Source organism: Poecilia latipinna, unplaced genomic scaffold, assembly GCF_001443285.1.
Source record: "Poecilia latipinna isolate Pla-1442-1.1 unplaced genomic scaffold, P_latipinna-1.0 Scaffold1438, whole genome shotgun sequence".
Classification (NCBI taxonomy): domain Eukaryota; kingdom Metazoa; phylum Chordata; class Actinopteri; order Cyprinodontiformes; family Poeciliidae; genus Poecilia; species Poecilia latipinna.
In genome coordinates this window covers 79,497-95,617 of record NW_015114054.1, presented here as the reverse complement: position 1 = coordinate 95,617, position 16,121 = coordinate 79,497, and the positions used below count along the sequence as shown (strand labels likewise).

General features: G+C 38.7%; 2 protein-coding genes across 2 annotated transcripts in view; both read left to right on the top strand.

The window, feature by feature from the left end:
- Positions 1-494: 494 nt before the first annotated feature.
- Positions 495-11,073, top strand: ctdspl3 (CTD (carboxy-terminal domain, RNA polymerase II, polypeptide A) small phosphatase like 3). Its single transcript, XM_015057155.1, has 12 exons — positions 495-763; positions 3,670-3,814; positions 3,891-4,031; positions 4,987-5,101; positions 5,252-5,363; positions 6,421-6,507; positions 7,428-7,490; positions 7,569-7,648; positions 7,747-7,873; positions 8,682-8,777; positions 10,622-10,668; positions 10,746-11,073. Exons 1-12 carry the CDS (start codon positions 644-646, stop codon positions 10,822-10,824), a joined length of 1,212 nt encoding a protein of 403 aa, XP_014912641.1. The 5' UTR covers positions 495-643; the 3' UTR covers positions 10,825-11,073.
- Positions 11,074-12,358: 1,285 nt separating this feature from the next.
- The window catches only part of LOC106962618 (transmembrane protein 79-like), a 20,619-nt gene continuing 16,856 nt past the window's right edge, over positions 12,359-16,121 (top strand). Inside the window, exon 1 of the mRNA XM_015057154.1 lies at positions 12,359-12,634. The gene's annotated coding sequence lies outside the window, so the exon portion shown is untranslated. The remainder of the gene's footprint in view (positions 12,635-16,121) is intronic.

Here is a 16,121-nt window from a genome sequence, read left to right as displayed (position 1 = left end):
ACACATCTTCATTCACACTCTTACTTGTAAATCGATGTTTCTTTTCTTGGACATTTAGACGTTAGCTTGTCGATGTCTCAGACTTATTCGCTGGGAAAATCAATAAGCAGCTTGAGGTGACTCTGCTGCTCTCTAGTGGCGAGAAACCGTAATGTTAGCTGGTAATAATCGGAATGCATTGTTGGAGATGTAGTTTGTAGTCAATTCGTGCTCAAAACCTATTGTAAGTCAATGACAGCCTATAAAATGCTGCGGGGCCCACATAAAATGACATGGCGGGCCAAATGTGGCCCGTGGGCCTTGAGTTTGACACATGTGTTGTAGAATAAGCGCAGTCCAGTCCACGCTGGCTGCCCACGTAAACAGAGAACACGTGACTTGTTTCACAGTAGTTTGTTCTATTGTTGAAGCACCGCCCTCAAGCGCTGTCCAGAACAGGGAATCGAATGCACCGCTGCAGTTTTAAACGCACTCCTCCTCTTTGATTCGAGAAGACGCGGGGATGAGCGGGGCGGGGTTAGACCAAGTAAACGTCCAGTTGTGGGCGGGGAGGAGGAAAACTGAAACGCTTGTCCGAAGGGAACACAGTGCAGCGGAAGAGTTTCTGTTTAGATGCTTTACAAGTCTTACATGAAAAGGAAAAATGAGACTTAGGTCTCAAAGGACGATTACCGCTGCTTCGGAGACGCCGAGGAGGACACGTCAACGGTCGAGACAAACGCGCCTTTCGACGACGGAGACGGAAAGTCCCTTACCAAACATGGTAGCTCATCGATGTAAAAACGGTTGTTTCATTTTAGTAACACTGAGTACATTTGTGGCAACAGTGAACAGTTTTCAGGAGAAAGATCCAGTTATCACTCAATGTTCTGGTGTTTTGTTAGTTTCAACACAGCAGACAGCGCTAATGCTAACTACTGTTAGCATCTGGTGTTTAAACAGCATCTGAACGGTAGGTGGCCTAAACGAATGACAACCCATCGCCCCTAATGGCAGTTAATCAAAAGTAGAGATATTGGGTCACCGATCAGATTTTTAAAAGTTTTGTAGTAAATATTTATCCACAAAGCTCATGAAATCAGCTTTTAATGTGGCTTGAACTCGGTCATTTTAAGAGCTCCGGTAGGAGGCGCTGTTTTAGAGTAATGCTGAGGTTAGCTTCCGATTGACAAACATCTGTTCTTCAGATCCCCTTTAGCTCAAAATTAAACTCTTAAACTAATCAGGGCGGAAGTTAACCACAACTAACCAGAACACAGCGTAAAAAAAATTAAATTGTCAAACCATTTCGATGTTTTTTAATTGCTCTTTCAGCTTCCCAAGATTAGATCTAGTTGGTCACGTTGGTATTACGATGTGTATGGATCAGAATAATGATTTTACTATATAATATATTTTTTATTAAAAAAAAGTTATTACAAACTTCTTACCAGAACAAACTCAAAAGCACAATTCAGAAATTTCTTGTGAAATTTGCTTCCCCCCCCCCCCCCCCCCAAGTGCTTATGACCTAAATTATATTCTTCCTGTTTTTTTATACAAGCGTAGCAATCTGACATTAGGTAGTTAGTAAGTCAATCTATCTGCTCTGGTAGCCACCTATTTAACACACATGCTTGCAGTAACTGTGTTTTTATCTAAAAATCATATTTAACTTTATGGTTTTAGCGTATATTAGACAAAATTTCAATTTTCTCTATGCAATGAGGAGTAAATGGTATGTGTATTTTACTCAGCCATAGATTGAAGCTCCTAAATGTGCTTAGAAGTAGTCATTGAGGGGTCAGAGGTCAAATACTGAGTAACCGATTAGGTGACACTTTTACATAGGAGTGCTGTTTGTCTTTCTGGAACTGCAGCAACTTGGTCAGACTTTAATCTGGATTATAGATAAATAAATTAAACTGTGGTGGCAGTGACTCAGGAGATGGATTTATTTGTAACAGGTGGTTGCTGGTTCAAGCCCCTAACTAGACCTTATGTCCTTTAGGTCAAAGAAAAGGGACAAATTAAGATCAATACTAGTTGAAATGGAGATTTTAGTTTTGAAATGTTTTAATAAACAAAAACACAGGCTTCTTTTAAGCACTGTGGGTCTTTATGAATTACATCCATGTGTTGATTTTGTGGGTTTGAGTAAAAACCCCGTTTGTTTACCTTTCCCTTTGATTAATAACAACTGGAACGTCATAAAGTGCAATCTATTTTTCAGCCTCATCATTTCCTCTTACTTTGTAATGTAATGGTTTTTCCTTCTAGTCACGTGAAGCACTTTGATTTAGTTCGATGCTAAAAACATGCCTTACAAACAAAACTATGAAAATCAACAAAACTAGCTCTCCTTGTAGAAATGTTGAAATAATGATGGCTGCTTAGAGGATGGATGCCTGAGTCTGTGTTGGATTAACGCAGAGTCGGCGCATGTGAGATGTGAGAGGTGGTCCGGAGAAAGTAGGTTACCAGAACACACGTGTTTCACGCTGCGAACACAAATGAGGGTTGAGCCGCTGCCAGGAGTTTACTGTGGTTTGATGGTTGAGAGCAGAAATGTCTGATCAGACCTCAGCGTTTAGTCTCTGTTGCTTATTGAAAGCCCAAATGAGACGTTCTTGATCCACCAGCTGATGTTTTATTGCTCAGGTTTCATTAAATGTGCTTTTTATGAGCACATCTGAAATAAATGCCTTTTGTCATAAGCTATTGTTGTTCATTATGTGGAATGGAAGTTGCTTTGGTGCTATTAAAGTGTTGGTTTCATCAACAAAACATTAGTGTTTGAGGCTCTGTGCTCAGGACATTTGGTCTTAAAACAAATCATGGAATCAATATTGGTTTGATAAAGGCTCATCCTTGTCTCTAATGATTTGGCAGTTAAAGCTCATAGATTAATCATAACAACGCTGTTTATAATTTAAATTAATCTGTAGATATGCATGAAGGTACAAAATTAATGTTGAAAGGATTAAAAAAGCCCATTTTACTATGGTAGTATGTATATATTTTTTACTTTCTGCATTCACAAGGAAGCAAATAATACAAAACGTATAATCACAATATCATGATGCCAATTAAATACTAAAGAAAAAAGAAAAGTCGACTTGTGCATCATGATAAATAAAACAATCATTACAATTCTATTTCCCAGAGAAAGATTACAATGTTCAAAAGGTAAAATAGAATAAATTGTAAAAACAAAAAAAAATACAAAGAATTAAAAGTACACAAGCTAAAAACATAATATTAAATAATGATAGTGTAGATAGTGGGCAGTAGGGTAGTCATTCATGCAGCGGCCTGTCATGTTTTTGATTTTAAAAAATGTTTAAAATTCACAGAAAATTTGAAAATATCACTGGATAATTATGTATTATTGAAAGATTGGAAGATTAATACCTGAACAACTATAAAATCTTAAAAATGCAAACATTTTAAAAAGACCTAAATAAATGAGCAGTGCTTAGCCTGGTGGAAGCACAAGTAAAGCCTGGAGGCCCGCCAGGCTTATAATACACTGGGGAAACCCTGACAGTTGAGCATCAAGGTGGTTTTTTTCCTGTGAAAATAAAGTCAGATCTCACATCTACCAAACTTTGCCACCACAGACTAATGATTGATGATTGAACGAGACTAATTTTCATAACTGCTTTTATTTATTTCACCTGCGACTAGGTTGAGGAGGAGTCTGTGGTTCACCAACCAGAGGATGAGGTTCCTACGGTGAAGAGGCGGCCGCTGCCTCGTGGCCGGGCGAGGAAGCGGCCGAGGGCCATCGCTGTTGAGGACAGAGAGTCGGGCATTTTATCTCCATCAGCAGGTTACACTCTTTACGTTTTGTATTTTCCTTAATCTACAAATTCTCTTTCCTAACCAGTCCTCTTCTTGTCTTCCAGATTTGGCTTTTAAGACCCCACTCAAGCCCATAATCCACCACGAGCGCATTCTGTCAGAGATCGACGTGGCGTCCCCTCGTAACTCCAAGGCCAGAAACATCTATCCGCCCATCGTGCGGTTCCTCACGCCCAGCAAGGAGAGTAGGTGTCTCAGCTTCTGGCCTGAAACAGTGAAGAGTGTCACAGACTCCTTTTGTCTCTGTGTCATCTCCATCAGTCTCATGGTCTCTGCTGCTTTCAGCAAATCATTTGAATTCAGTTTTTAACTTTTCCCACTGCGTGGTGATGCCATGCGTTCACACAAGATGAACAGTCGTCATTAACCATTGATTTATTGAGTTGAAGGAATGCAGACCGAGCAGATAGTTCAGACCGCTGTGAGTTGATTGCATCATTAAGAGTTTTTCTGGTGATCAGCAGCAGTTCCTCACACGCACCAGACGGCGTCGTGTCAGCGGGTTTTAGAAAAGATGGAACGCTAACAGCTAGTCAGGAAACCCACATTTATCAGAGTTTTAAATTAAATATCAATATGTCTGACCATTTGTGTGAGTAATGACTTCATCATTTGGATAGTGAGAAACTTGTTACAGTGAAAAATTTGCAAAAAAAAAAGTCCTACCAATCTGTTGTGAAGGTTTTTTTTTTTTTTTTTTACATTTTCAGTTGGATTTGTTCTAAGTTAGTCAAAGTATTTTTTTGGATGAGCTCTTAGCCTTCCACTGTTTTTAGGATTTATTCACTTTTCCACCTTTGAAACATCTTTACATATTTTACAGACAAATGGAGTGTGATTACATGGTTTAATTTTTAAACCATCCATAATATCTTGGATTAGCGACTATCCCAGTTGGCGTTCTCCAACGTAAACAGGGGTCTCTGTGTGTAATCTTCAGTAAACTTAACATCTTAGCTCAGCTTTCTAAATCTGACATTAAAGATTAATAAATGATTGGGAGAGTATAAAGTTTAATTTGTTTTTAAATAGAAAATAAAAACCGGTCATGCCTGTTGAGCTTCCTCTGCCAGTCCTGCTGTAGTGACTCGCTGCTCCTGCAGGTCGTCTCAGGCTGTTTCTCTTTGTTTTTCTGCTCAGATATGAAATGTCCTGAAACTGCCAGCAGCGTTCTGCTGAGCCCAGAACAAGGAGTGTTTGGTTACGGTTCCATCGACCTGCTGGCTGGAGATGAGGACGACGACGTCTTTGATCCGTACGTTCTTCTTCTTCCTTTTTCTGTTTATTTATTTATTTTTTACCTCTGGCAGGGGAAACATCTCATTTTAGCAAAATCCAGCTCCCTCATTAATGTACACGTGTTTTCCTGTTTTTATACATTACGTGTTTATTGTCATGTTCTCAGGTTTACCTTTATCAAGAACATCCCGTCCCAGTCTCAGCATTCCCGGCCGTGTCTCCAAGACATCCCGCCAAAAACCCGGAGCACGCCGGAGGCCACGCTGGTGGTCGACCTGGTACGCTCAGTCAGCTCTGACGCTCTGATGTTCATCCCAGAACCAAACCGGGACAAATACTGGAACTGGAAAACAATCCTAGTACAATGTAGAGCTGAAACTAACGAATAATTTAGTAACTGATTATCCTGTCACTTTATTGTGATGATTAATTAGCTAATCAGTTGTTTTTTTTTAATTGCCACATACTGCAGATATTTTTTAAACATTAAAATACATTTTTAAAAAATGCAAATAAGCAATTCAATTCTTTAATATCAAACTGTGAAAAGATCTGCCAAAGGTGCCTAATGACAGATTCTTTTTTTTTTTTTTAGAGAAATTGTGAAGCTAAAACTTTTACAAATGTTTTTATTTTGAAATCAAAATGTATTTTATTTTTTGTACAGTTTTGGCTCATTTACTGAGTTGTTCTTTCAGCAAATGAGTCTGTAACTCCAGTTAACAAATAATCGATTACTAACTTAGTTGTCGATTATTTTAATAATCATTTCATCACGGTTAATCCAACTAATTGTTTAATTAGTTCGTAGTTCCAAAGACTGAGATGGATTTAATTTGTTCATCACACAGTGAATGTTTAACTAGATGTGAGTTTTATGCTGCGTTTAGAAGCTGCCTGAGCCAAAGCAGCTGTTCATTATCCCGTCTGCAGCTAATTATCCCCGACTTTAAAGAGACGGGAGGCTGCAGCTCGGCTCCCTAACTATTAACTAAACCTGTGAACCGCTGAAGCAGCTGCTGGATCAGCGAGTCGATCATCGACCGAGACGTTTTAGTGCGATGGAGCAAACCGGAGGTGAAAAACCCAAACTAAAGACATCAACCTGATTTAAACACAACTCTGCTGCCAACCAACACGATATCCATTCAGTGCCATTTGGTTTGGTTCGCTGGCAGCATTAAAGGTCATGAGGTTCTGGGAAAAGAGCAAAATATTGGTACAGACTTAACAACAAACATCAATTACATTTTTTATTTTAGTCCTAACCATTTGTGTTACGGCAACAGCTGGATGTAAAAGAAGACAGATTCACGTTTTTGTTTCTCCGAACAGGAGGAGACGCTCATGTTCAGCTCCCTGAATGTGATCGAAGAAGCAGATTATACTTTCTTTACCACATTCCAGGATCATCAATACAAGGTAAGTAATCTCTGCTTTTAGTTGATGCTTTAAGTGTTGCTGCTCCAACAAACGGCTCGATGAGTTTCTCAGCTCGGCTTCCTGTTGGTTAGATTCAGGTGAGCTGAACCAGGAAAACATCGATAAAATCCCACATGTGGCTCATAACCAACGGTTTTATGGAACATGTCGAGTTAGCGAATCAGAAATTTGCTGTTTAGGAAACAAACATTTTCTAGAAAAGTTGCATTTTTTTTTTTAATAGTGTAATCATAACATTTTGGTCTGTTAATCACCAGACAGCAGCTGCTGCTGTTGCACAAACTAAAACAATACAAGGAGCTTCGAGATGGAAATCAAAACTGTATCATTTTTCTCTCCTCCAGTTCATTAAATGTGTAAAACTAAAACTCCCAACATTTATTGTCTACAAATATTTTACAATTTTGTGATGTTAGTTTATTTTTAAAAGGCATCAGTTGTGGGCATATTTTGATGCAGAAATTGGGTTAATTTTGCTGTAATTCATAAATTTTTGGGTGGATTCGTAAAACCACTTTTATCAGAGAATCTAGAACATTTTTTTTTTTTACTTTAGTTTTTTTTATATTATCTGGTTGAATAAAATTGAATCAGCTTGTAGGAAAAAAAATAACAGAATTCTGTGTTGGCATGAAACTAGACTGAAAACAACAAATTTAAGATTTCTTTGCCTTTTCTTGATGAGTAATGCTTTACACCCACACTGCAGCACTCCCAAACATTCCCAGAATTCCCTTGTGCAATCCAAACATTAAAATGCCACAGAGGAATTCTGGGAATGATTCAGAGCTACTAGAAAGTTTAAAGTAAAAGCTATTGCATAAAGTAACATGAAATTCATGCAACACCAGTCGTTTTTCATGTTTTTTTTAATAAAGAAGTATTTGTTCTTTCAACAGGTGTACATGATCCTGCGTCCACACGTAAGAGAGTTTCTTCAAGCCATGGCAAAAATCTACGAGGTTTGAGAAATTCACAGTTTCTGTTTCTCTTTGTAAATCGTTTCCAAACTTCTAACCGCAGCTTCCTGCGATTTCCAGCTTTTTGTTTACACCTGTGCAAAGAAGGAATACGCCGAGAAGATCCTGGAGATCCTCGACCCTCAGAAGAAACTCTTCCGGTATGTCGCCTTCAGAGCTGCTGCTGAGTTTTTATTTGTTTTCCTCCGTTTTGTTGGTACAAGTTGACATTGAGCTGCTTCTGGTTTTTGTTTTTCAGTCACCGCCTGTACCAGGACGACTGCGCCTGCGTCCTCGGTCACTACATCAAGGACCTCAGCATCCTCGGGAGAGACCTGATGAAAACCGTCGTCCTGGATAACGCACCGCACACCTACCCATACCACGTGAGAAACTTTACTACACAGAAAACTGTTTAGCTTAAAAGATATATTTAATTATCAGAGTGGAACTGCACAATATGGATGAACTCAATATTTCAACTGCAGAGGATTGTTTGGATGTTTGGGAAGTTGCTGTGTGTTGATGCCATGAAAATAATATTTAAATAAGTATAACTCTTTTAATAATATCTAAACAAATAGATGTCTGGTTAGTCATTAGTGGGAGTAAAAATCTATAAGTACTTTATTTTTAATAACTCAGCCGATAATTATTATTATCACCCTCTTTAGCATTAGCATTGCAATAAAATGTTTTTTTTTTTTCTCTCAACGTGCAGCAAGATTTTTTTTTTTTAAGAGCTGCTCTCTTGAGCTTTGGTTTTAACAAATCCGTTTCTCTTTAAGAACTGATTAATGTTTAGAAAACACTCCTGCTCACTTTAACTCTTAGATTTCCAAAAAGCTCCCAATATTTCCACATTCAACATGTTGGATAACAACTCAGTCTTGAAACCTCAAAAGCAAATGAAAGGGCAACTTTGCTGCAGGATATTCAGCCTTTCTGTTGGCTGCCGACGTCTTGCTCTCGCTCGCTCTCATACAGCCTGATTGAGCTGTAAAAACATTAATAACCAAGCAGCAACTTGGTTATTAAATATTGACGCATCGGTGAGGATGAAGCCACATTTTGTCCTCTGGCTTTGTTTTAAACTCTCCACTATTAACAAGATGTTTTAACCCTGTGTAGGTTTACTTGTTCCCCACTGGTTTAGTGTTTTCTTTGTTTCTCATCTTTTTTTCCTTTCTCCAGCTGATGAACACGATTCCCATTAAGAGCTGGTCTGGAGGATCAGAAGACAAAGAGCTGCAGAAACTCGTCCCCTACATGGAGAGACTGGCTCCAGCGGTAAGTCTGCTTCTAAATGCTTTTCTTTTCCTAGATTTCTCCCAAAGAAACCCGCTCTGCCACAGGAGAAAATAAACATAAAACATTTAACAGCCCTTGTAGTTCATCTTTAGTCACCTAATATTAAAACATATATGTTAAAGTTAGATTCCTGGGCTTTTATTCCTCCAGAAGTTAAACTTGAAGAAAAAATATTGTTGCTTATTAAAGAGTTTCAGTACAGCAGGTTCTGCTGCCCTCATGTGGACACATTAAGGCATTGCAGGCTAAGTAGTTGGTGTGTCCCATTTAAAATTAATAATTTGTGTGTCCAAATCTATTTTTAATGGCTTGTTTACAACACAGTAGCTATTTAACCTGACGGGAATTAATATTGACCTTTTAGAGAGGTGCAGCTGAATCTGGGCTTGAATCTGATAAAGTATGGAAGGAATTAAAGATTAGGGTGATGGCCGTTAGGCCTTCCACCTTAAAACACTTACAGATCATCAGCAAGACTAATAGTCAAAATATCAAGAGAATTAAGACAAGTTTTCTGACAGCTGTATTGGCAGTTGATTTTATTTATCCTCCTTTTACACTGAATAAAGGCCAAAAATACTCTTACTAGATGTTAAATAAGCCACATTATCATTGAAGGTTAAAATAATATAACCCACAGACGATAAGTAAAATACAACCCACATTTGTACAAGAAAAGGGAGTTGAAGAGAACCAAGTAAAGACTGTGTAACAATGCAGACTTTAGGATTATTGAAGAGGAAAAAAATGTTTTCCGTTTTGATGTTTTTTCTAACGAGGGGAGTTTTGTAGCGCCTCCCAGAGGAAAGCAGTTGGTTAAACAAAACATGGTGGCGGGAATGTGAGTGGTCCTGACTGCATTGATGGCCCATAATTACCTTATAGCATCCATATGACTGCAGTTAAAGTTACACACCTGGTACAAGCAACAGAAACTCTCCTGGAGTTAATTTCATTTTTTAAAATTACTGCAACATCTGTCACTGCTTGGATCTGTTTCCTGATGTTTGTAAAACGATGCTGAAAGAAAAGAATATCCCTGGCCGCTGCTGCATACTGAGGCTGTGTTGTTTATCTGTGATGGAGGTTAAAAACTGGTTTGTTTTTGTTATTTTCCAAACTCTTGGCCAGAGTTAACAGAGCAATTATGTGACGACATTTCCAGTCTAGAAACACTGGAGGAAATAAAAGATAACAAAGTGTGCTTATGGGTGTTTTCACTCTTACCAGTTCGGTAAACTTGGTTGGATTGGCCCTTAAACATTCTTTACATTTTCAGCTGGTGAGGTTCAGCTAAATGAAAAACCTGTTCCTCTCCTCACCACTGGTGGCGCTGCACTAAGAACTACTGAAGGAAACTACACAAAAACTCTGAATAACCTCTGAGCAGAACTTCCTTTCTTCACTAAATGTAAACAAAAATGGATTAGCATCAGATGTTAGCGGTTGCAGGATTTAACAACGAGCCATTTCTCCCAGTAGCGTTTAGACTCACAGTTGTTTTGGTTGTATTTACCCAGAATCCTCTGCGCTATAGTCTGCTTCCTGTCATCCATACATTCACTCAAACTGAGTTTAAGGTTTTTAGGTTGACCAGAGTTTGCTGTCGTATTACACGTTCACATCTCCCCCAAACAAACCGGACCTTCTAGACAAACGACAGAGTTTGATTAAACCGGACTTAAACTCTTCAGGAAAAGGCTTATGGGTATATTGCTGTCTTTTTGATTAAATTATTGACCTCTTCACCCTCCCACCTGTTATGATCTGAACATCTGCCTTTGTTGCCGTGGCTACAGATTGGATTATTTTTGTCTCTCCAGGAGGATTTCCAGGAGGTTCTGAAGAAGAGGAAGGACCACTTCCACAGGTTGCTGTCCGAGGACTGACAGACCCTCCCCACCTCACCAGCTGACTGTTGTAGCTCATGTTTAGGTTGAATTGCAGATTCCAGATCGGACCGCCTGACCGGAAGGCGGTATGTCCGTGTCGGGAACCGGGCCGGTTCTCCTGCGGTTCTCCTTAAAGGATGGCACATTTCAGACGCTGCTGACCGATCGTCACTTGAACCCGGCTTCTTTCCAGAACCGATTCCTCAAGCAGCAAACTGCTAACGTGTGTAAATATTTCCCAAACAAAACTTGAATTATTTTGTTTATATTTCTAACTTTCTATTTATTGATCATATTGCTAACCAACAGCTTTTATCTGTATATGTTAGATGCTTTTTTTTTGTTCTATAAACTTACTCCAACAATAAATGACTAATAGAGCGTTGCTGTGTTGCTTCAGCTCATTGTTTCCGTATTTAACTTGACTGATTGTTGTGATAAGTCAGGTGTGGTTCTGATGCAAATCATTCAGGAAGTGGGCGTGGCCTTCCCAGAGCGATCAGATTGATGACTTTTAATGAGAAAATGGAAATGGTATTTATGGGAAGGTTGGGTACTTTTATCCTTGTTTCCTTTTATTAGAAATTCAGATTTTTATTTTCTATCTTGTTTTCAGTAGAAATTGATCGTACATCTGTTTTCAGGCAAACAGGGAATAAAATGTTTTTTTGGTGTATTTTAATTTAAAAGGAAAAAAAAACCTATATGCAATTTTTGCCTTTGAATTTGCCATGGACAACATGCTGATCCTGTTTTCCACTGGTCGCCTTACTCAGGTAAATGTCTGAGTGGCAGCTTGGAGACTTGGCAAACCGGCTCCTTACCCAGGGACTTAAAAGAGCTGAATTAGTTTGTTTTAACCATGGTGGTAAATTGTAGCAAAAAACTTGCCAAGTTGTCATTTCTGCTCCAGTTCTCAACAATATTTGTTCATTTTTTGTGTTTTAAAGTCCAGTCTCCAGCAACAAGGGACTTTTAGACATTGCAACGCCCTCGACCAGATATGGGTGTCGTGTTCCGGTTTTAGTGGATGTGGCAGAGTTTTCTTTTTATTTTAGAAAAGTAGTTTTTAAATTATTTTTTTAAAGCAATTTGATCATACTTCCTGGATCTTTCATTGCTGTTTCCTCCAGCCTCATCATCCTCAGCAGCATCCATCATGGCGTCAGAGTGGAGCTCTAACCCTCAAACACCACGCCTTGCAACTTAATTACTTAAAATTTATGATGAAATGTGTCCAAACTAACTTTTCTGCCATTTTTACTGATGTGCTTTACTCTTTTGCCTCTTGTGATGTCATCAACACAAACGAGAATCCAGTTTTTTTTGTTGTTGTGTTTTAGGGGGGGGGAGGGGTCCCTCCTCCTGTGGGTTTTTTAGAACCTCACATTTCCAGACATCATGAAGTTGAAATCCAAAACTGCGCTACGCAGCTGTGTTTTCACTTTGTGTGAATTTATTAGGGATTACTGAAATCCTCCCTGAATTGTATCTTTAAAAGGTCTGAAAAGCGCGCAGGGAAGCTGAGATGTTTGCGTTAATCAAGTCCCTCCGCGGGACAAACACTCATCCCGAGTATGAATATTAGATGAAAGCTGGAGTTTAGATTGAGGGTAAATGTTTACCGTCCTGTTTGGACAAACTTGTTTGTGTGATGGCTGTGATTGCTAATGTTGAATTTGAAGGTAAACTGAGAGTAAGTGCCTCCTCCTCCTCCTGTGGATCCTCTCCGGCTTTATTTGCTCCATATGGTCTTTGACATGGTACCCGGGAAGAAGGGAGGAGAAAAAAAAAAGAAAAACTGCGTGTGGGCGGAGGAAAAGCCTAGTATTTTGTCCGTCCTGAAATTTGATTCAGAAGTTCAGGATCCTGGAAGACAAAAAGCAAACCGAGGGGGAGGGAAGGACGGAGGAGTAAATCCACACTCTGCGATCTCCGACTCAAGTAAGTTCGTTTTAAAACCTTTTCTGTTCATTTGGAGCTTAAACTGCGGCTTGCGTTTCCATTGTAAACAATCAGCTCCTGTATGTGACGGATTTCTGAATGACTGCATTTTACGCACCACTTCATGTGCTTTATTTGATGTATTTAATAATTATGAAAATCCCTACAGTTTGCGCAACGATTGAATCTTTTTTTTTTTAATCAGAAACTTCATAAGAGTTTCTCAGCTCAGCGGTAAGGGACAAAGTGTTTTTTTTTTTTGTTTTTTTTTTACCTCCGTCATGCGCCATCTCCAACAAATCGCGCTGATTTGCTCCCCTCCGACCTGCAGGCCTCCTAATTGTGATCTATATACATGCTAAGGTCCTCATTTGTTTAGAAAATGGTCGTTCACGGAGAGGTTTGCGTGCTGACTCCATCCAGCGCCGCAGTTGGATGTGCGCCAAAAAAAAAAAAAAGTGCAGGAGAAAAAGCTCTAAACGCAATCTGCAGATGTGATTGAAATGGCTCAAGCGGTGCCAGACCCACAAAAGGCGCCTTATTGGAGCTATTGTGCTTTCAGCTGAATCCATCATAAACTCGGACTATTCTTTGGATTAAAAAAAAAAAAAAAAAAAAAGGAGAGAACCTGCCAGCATGCCTAGGTCGAAAGGAGGGCAGACCGGATGGGTCCCATATGGGTTTGTCCATGGTGGTCCCCCATGGGTTTGCCCATGTAGGGCCCTAAATGGGAAAACCCATGTGGGGCCACCGTGGAACCCGTGGACAAACCCATATGGGCCCACCTTTCCCCCTTATGGTGCCCACCTAGGCATGTTGGCAGTAATGAGATTAAGTTTAAGTTTACATGTTAAACAAATGTAAATAAAGTAAGTTTGACAAACTTGATTCAATTTCAATTATTTTTTTCTCTGAGTTGGAGCTCCATTTTTATTTTTTTTTATTTTTTTTTCCCCACTGTGACGACATGAAGTTGGCTGCAAAAACCTCAAAACAACAGTCAGGAAATTACAGAACAGATGTGGAAAAATCCACAAATCTATCAGTCTTAAATTTGTTCCATTGCATCTGGGCAAAATTAACAGAATATTATTAAAAAGTATTTTATACCAGCAATCAAACATAGTAGTGGCAGTGTGATGCTCTGGGGTTGCTTTGCTGCTTCATGATTTATTAATTCTGCCCTGATGGAAAAAATCTTGTAATTAACATCCAACCATCAGTTTGTGACTCTGAATGGGTTTAAAAACGGAGCGGCCTAATCAAAGCACAGATTTAAATCTTAAGATTTAAAGCTTAAAATTAGCTTGATGATCTGAAACATTTAGATAAGACTTGAATTGTACAGTTATCTGAAAATGTAGTTTTATGATCCATTCCCCTTCATTTTGGTTCTGATTCGGACAGTTTGACCCGTATGAACTGGCTCCAGGTCCGAACTGATCTCAGCTCTGTTTGTTGTGGGCGCAGACGGACGGACTGGTTCTCAGTCAAATTTGTTTTCAGGAAAACACGCAATTTGCAAAAGAGAGGGAAGGAGCGGCGTTGCTGTGCAAGCCCTGAAATTAGCTGCAGACAAACAGGCTGCAATCAGTGGGCGAGAGCAGCGCTTCGGTACCGGGATCCAAACCCAGTTCATCCCCAAAACATTTAATTAGGACTTCAGGAAAATGAGTCTGCTTTAATTATCGTCCTGGTTCAACGTGACATGATTCTGTTTCAGATCAGTGACTCCTTCTGTTGGTAAATCAAACTGACAGCGCAAAAGTTATTTAGTTATTTATCGTACTTCTCTGATTCCTGTCTCACAGAGTTGGACATTTCATCAATCTATCTATGCATGCAACTAATAATAATTTTAGTAATAATTTATTCATATGATTAATCGATTGAGTTTTTTCCCCACATTCTGCCTATTTTTCATTTAACCACTGAAGTCTTTTCAGGCAATACTAGGAATACATTTAAGATGCAAATAGTTCCTTTTTTAAACATGAAAACAAGATTTTTTTTTTGCCTATAATGCCACAACATAGCATTACTTTAGTAAACATTTGATCATTTGTAGCAAAAGATGGATCTGCAGCTAAAAAAATCCTGAAAGCTTCAACATGTGAAAAGCTTTCTGTCTGATTTAACATCAGTAGTGTAGAGCTGATCTGTTTTTTGGATTAATCGATTAATAACTGGACAGAAAACTGTGCTTAACAGGATTTCTTTTATATAAATTTGAGGCAGGTGAAGCTAAAACTTTTCCACCAGAGGATTTCTGTGTAGAACAGATTTACAGACTAAAATTTCTCATCTTTCATCTGAATTGCCTTTTTGAGTCTGTATACTCACAAAAGTATAACTGATTAATTGTGATTAATCGATTACTAAATTAGTTGACAATCATTTATTCAATGCATCATGATTAATCTGATTGTTTCAGTCCTATATCCATCAATACCTTATAGATACAAAAGTCCAAAACAATCTCCTACAGAACCAAATGAAACACTTTGTCCAAAAACAAACAATTTTTATCCTTCTAGGCTACAGATAACATACTGAAACTATGAGGGATTACATGCATTTTAAGATCTTTTGCCATATCTGAGTGGATGCTTTACTGCCAGCGAATGCTCTTCAAAATAAACAGTTGGTGCAACTCAATAACAGAGGACAGAGATGCAAACAGTGGAAAAGCACACAGAAGAGGCCATGAAAGTGTTACAATCCAGCTGTTTTCATATGAAAAAAAATTAAATACTTTCACAAAAGAAACATACAATCTATTTAATATTGGTGTATTAAATAAAATTATCTTCCTAACAAATTAAAATGAACAAAATCCAGACAAAAACCCCAAATTAATACAAAAACTGGAGAGATGTTGTTTTGCCCTGGATCTAAGTACTCTGTTCCTAAAAGAGTTTCTGTTTTGTGGCAGCTTTCCATCACTGTCACTTGCCTGAAGAAACAGTAGGAAGCTAACAATTAGTAAAGCTAAATTCATATTTTGCCTCAACTGCTTCTGAAACACATCCATCTGTAATAGGTTAATGCTTAATGGTGTCTGGAAAAACAAGTCATTTCAAAAATCCTAAACTGTTAAGTCACTTTCAACAGGCACTGCGTGTTACCTAGCAACCCAAGCAAATGCTTCAACTTTATTCTCCTATTATTTCGACTTTATTCTTGAAATTTTATGACTTACTGAATTGTCTTTTTGTATGACCTCAACACTTTATCATAAAAATCTCATTATTTAAGGCTACGTTCACACTGCAGCCCGAATAGGGTTGCCGCCCACTAAAGCGCGGGAGAGACTGCGGCGGCAGCGTGTCGGTGTTACCCGGAAAGTACGGTGGCCGACAGGTGCAAATGCGCAGCAAAAGAGAAAACATGCAAACAAAAGAAAAGACACACCCCCGAATCAAATGCAGCAAACAAAAAGACAATTCAGTAAGTCATAAAATTTCAAGAATAAAGTCGAAATAAT

Coding starts and splice junctions, on each gene's coding strand:
- ctdspl3 (XM_015057155.1), top strand. CDS start 644: ATGAGACTTAGGTCTCAAAGGACGATTACCGCTGCTTCGGAGACGCCG. Junction 764..3,669: donor AAAGTCCCTTACCAAACATG/GTAGCTCATCGA, acceptor ACCTGCGACTAG/GTTGAGGAGGAGTCTGTGGT. Junction 5,102..5,251: donor GACGACGACGTCTTTGATCC/GTACGTTCTTCT, acceptor TCATGTTCTCAG/GTTTACCTTTATCAAGAACA.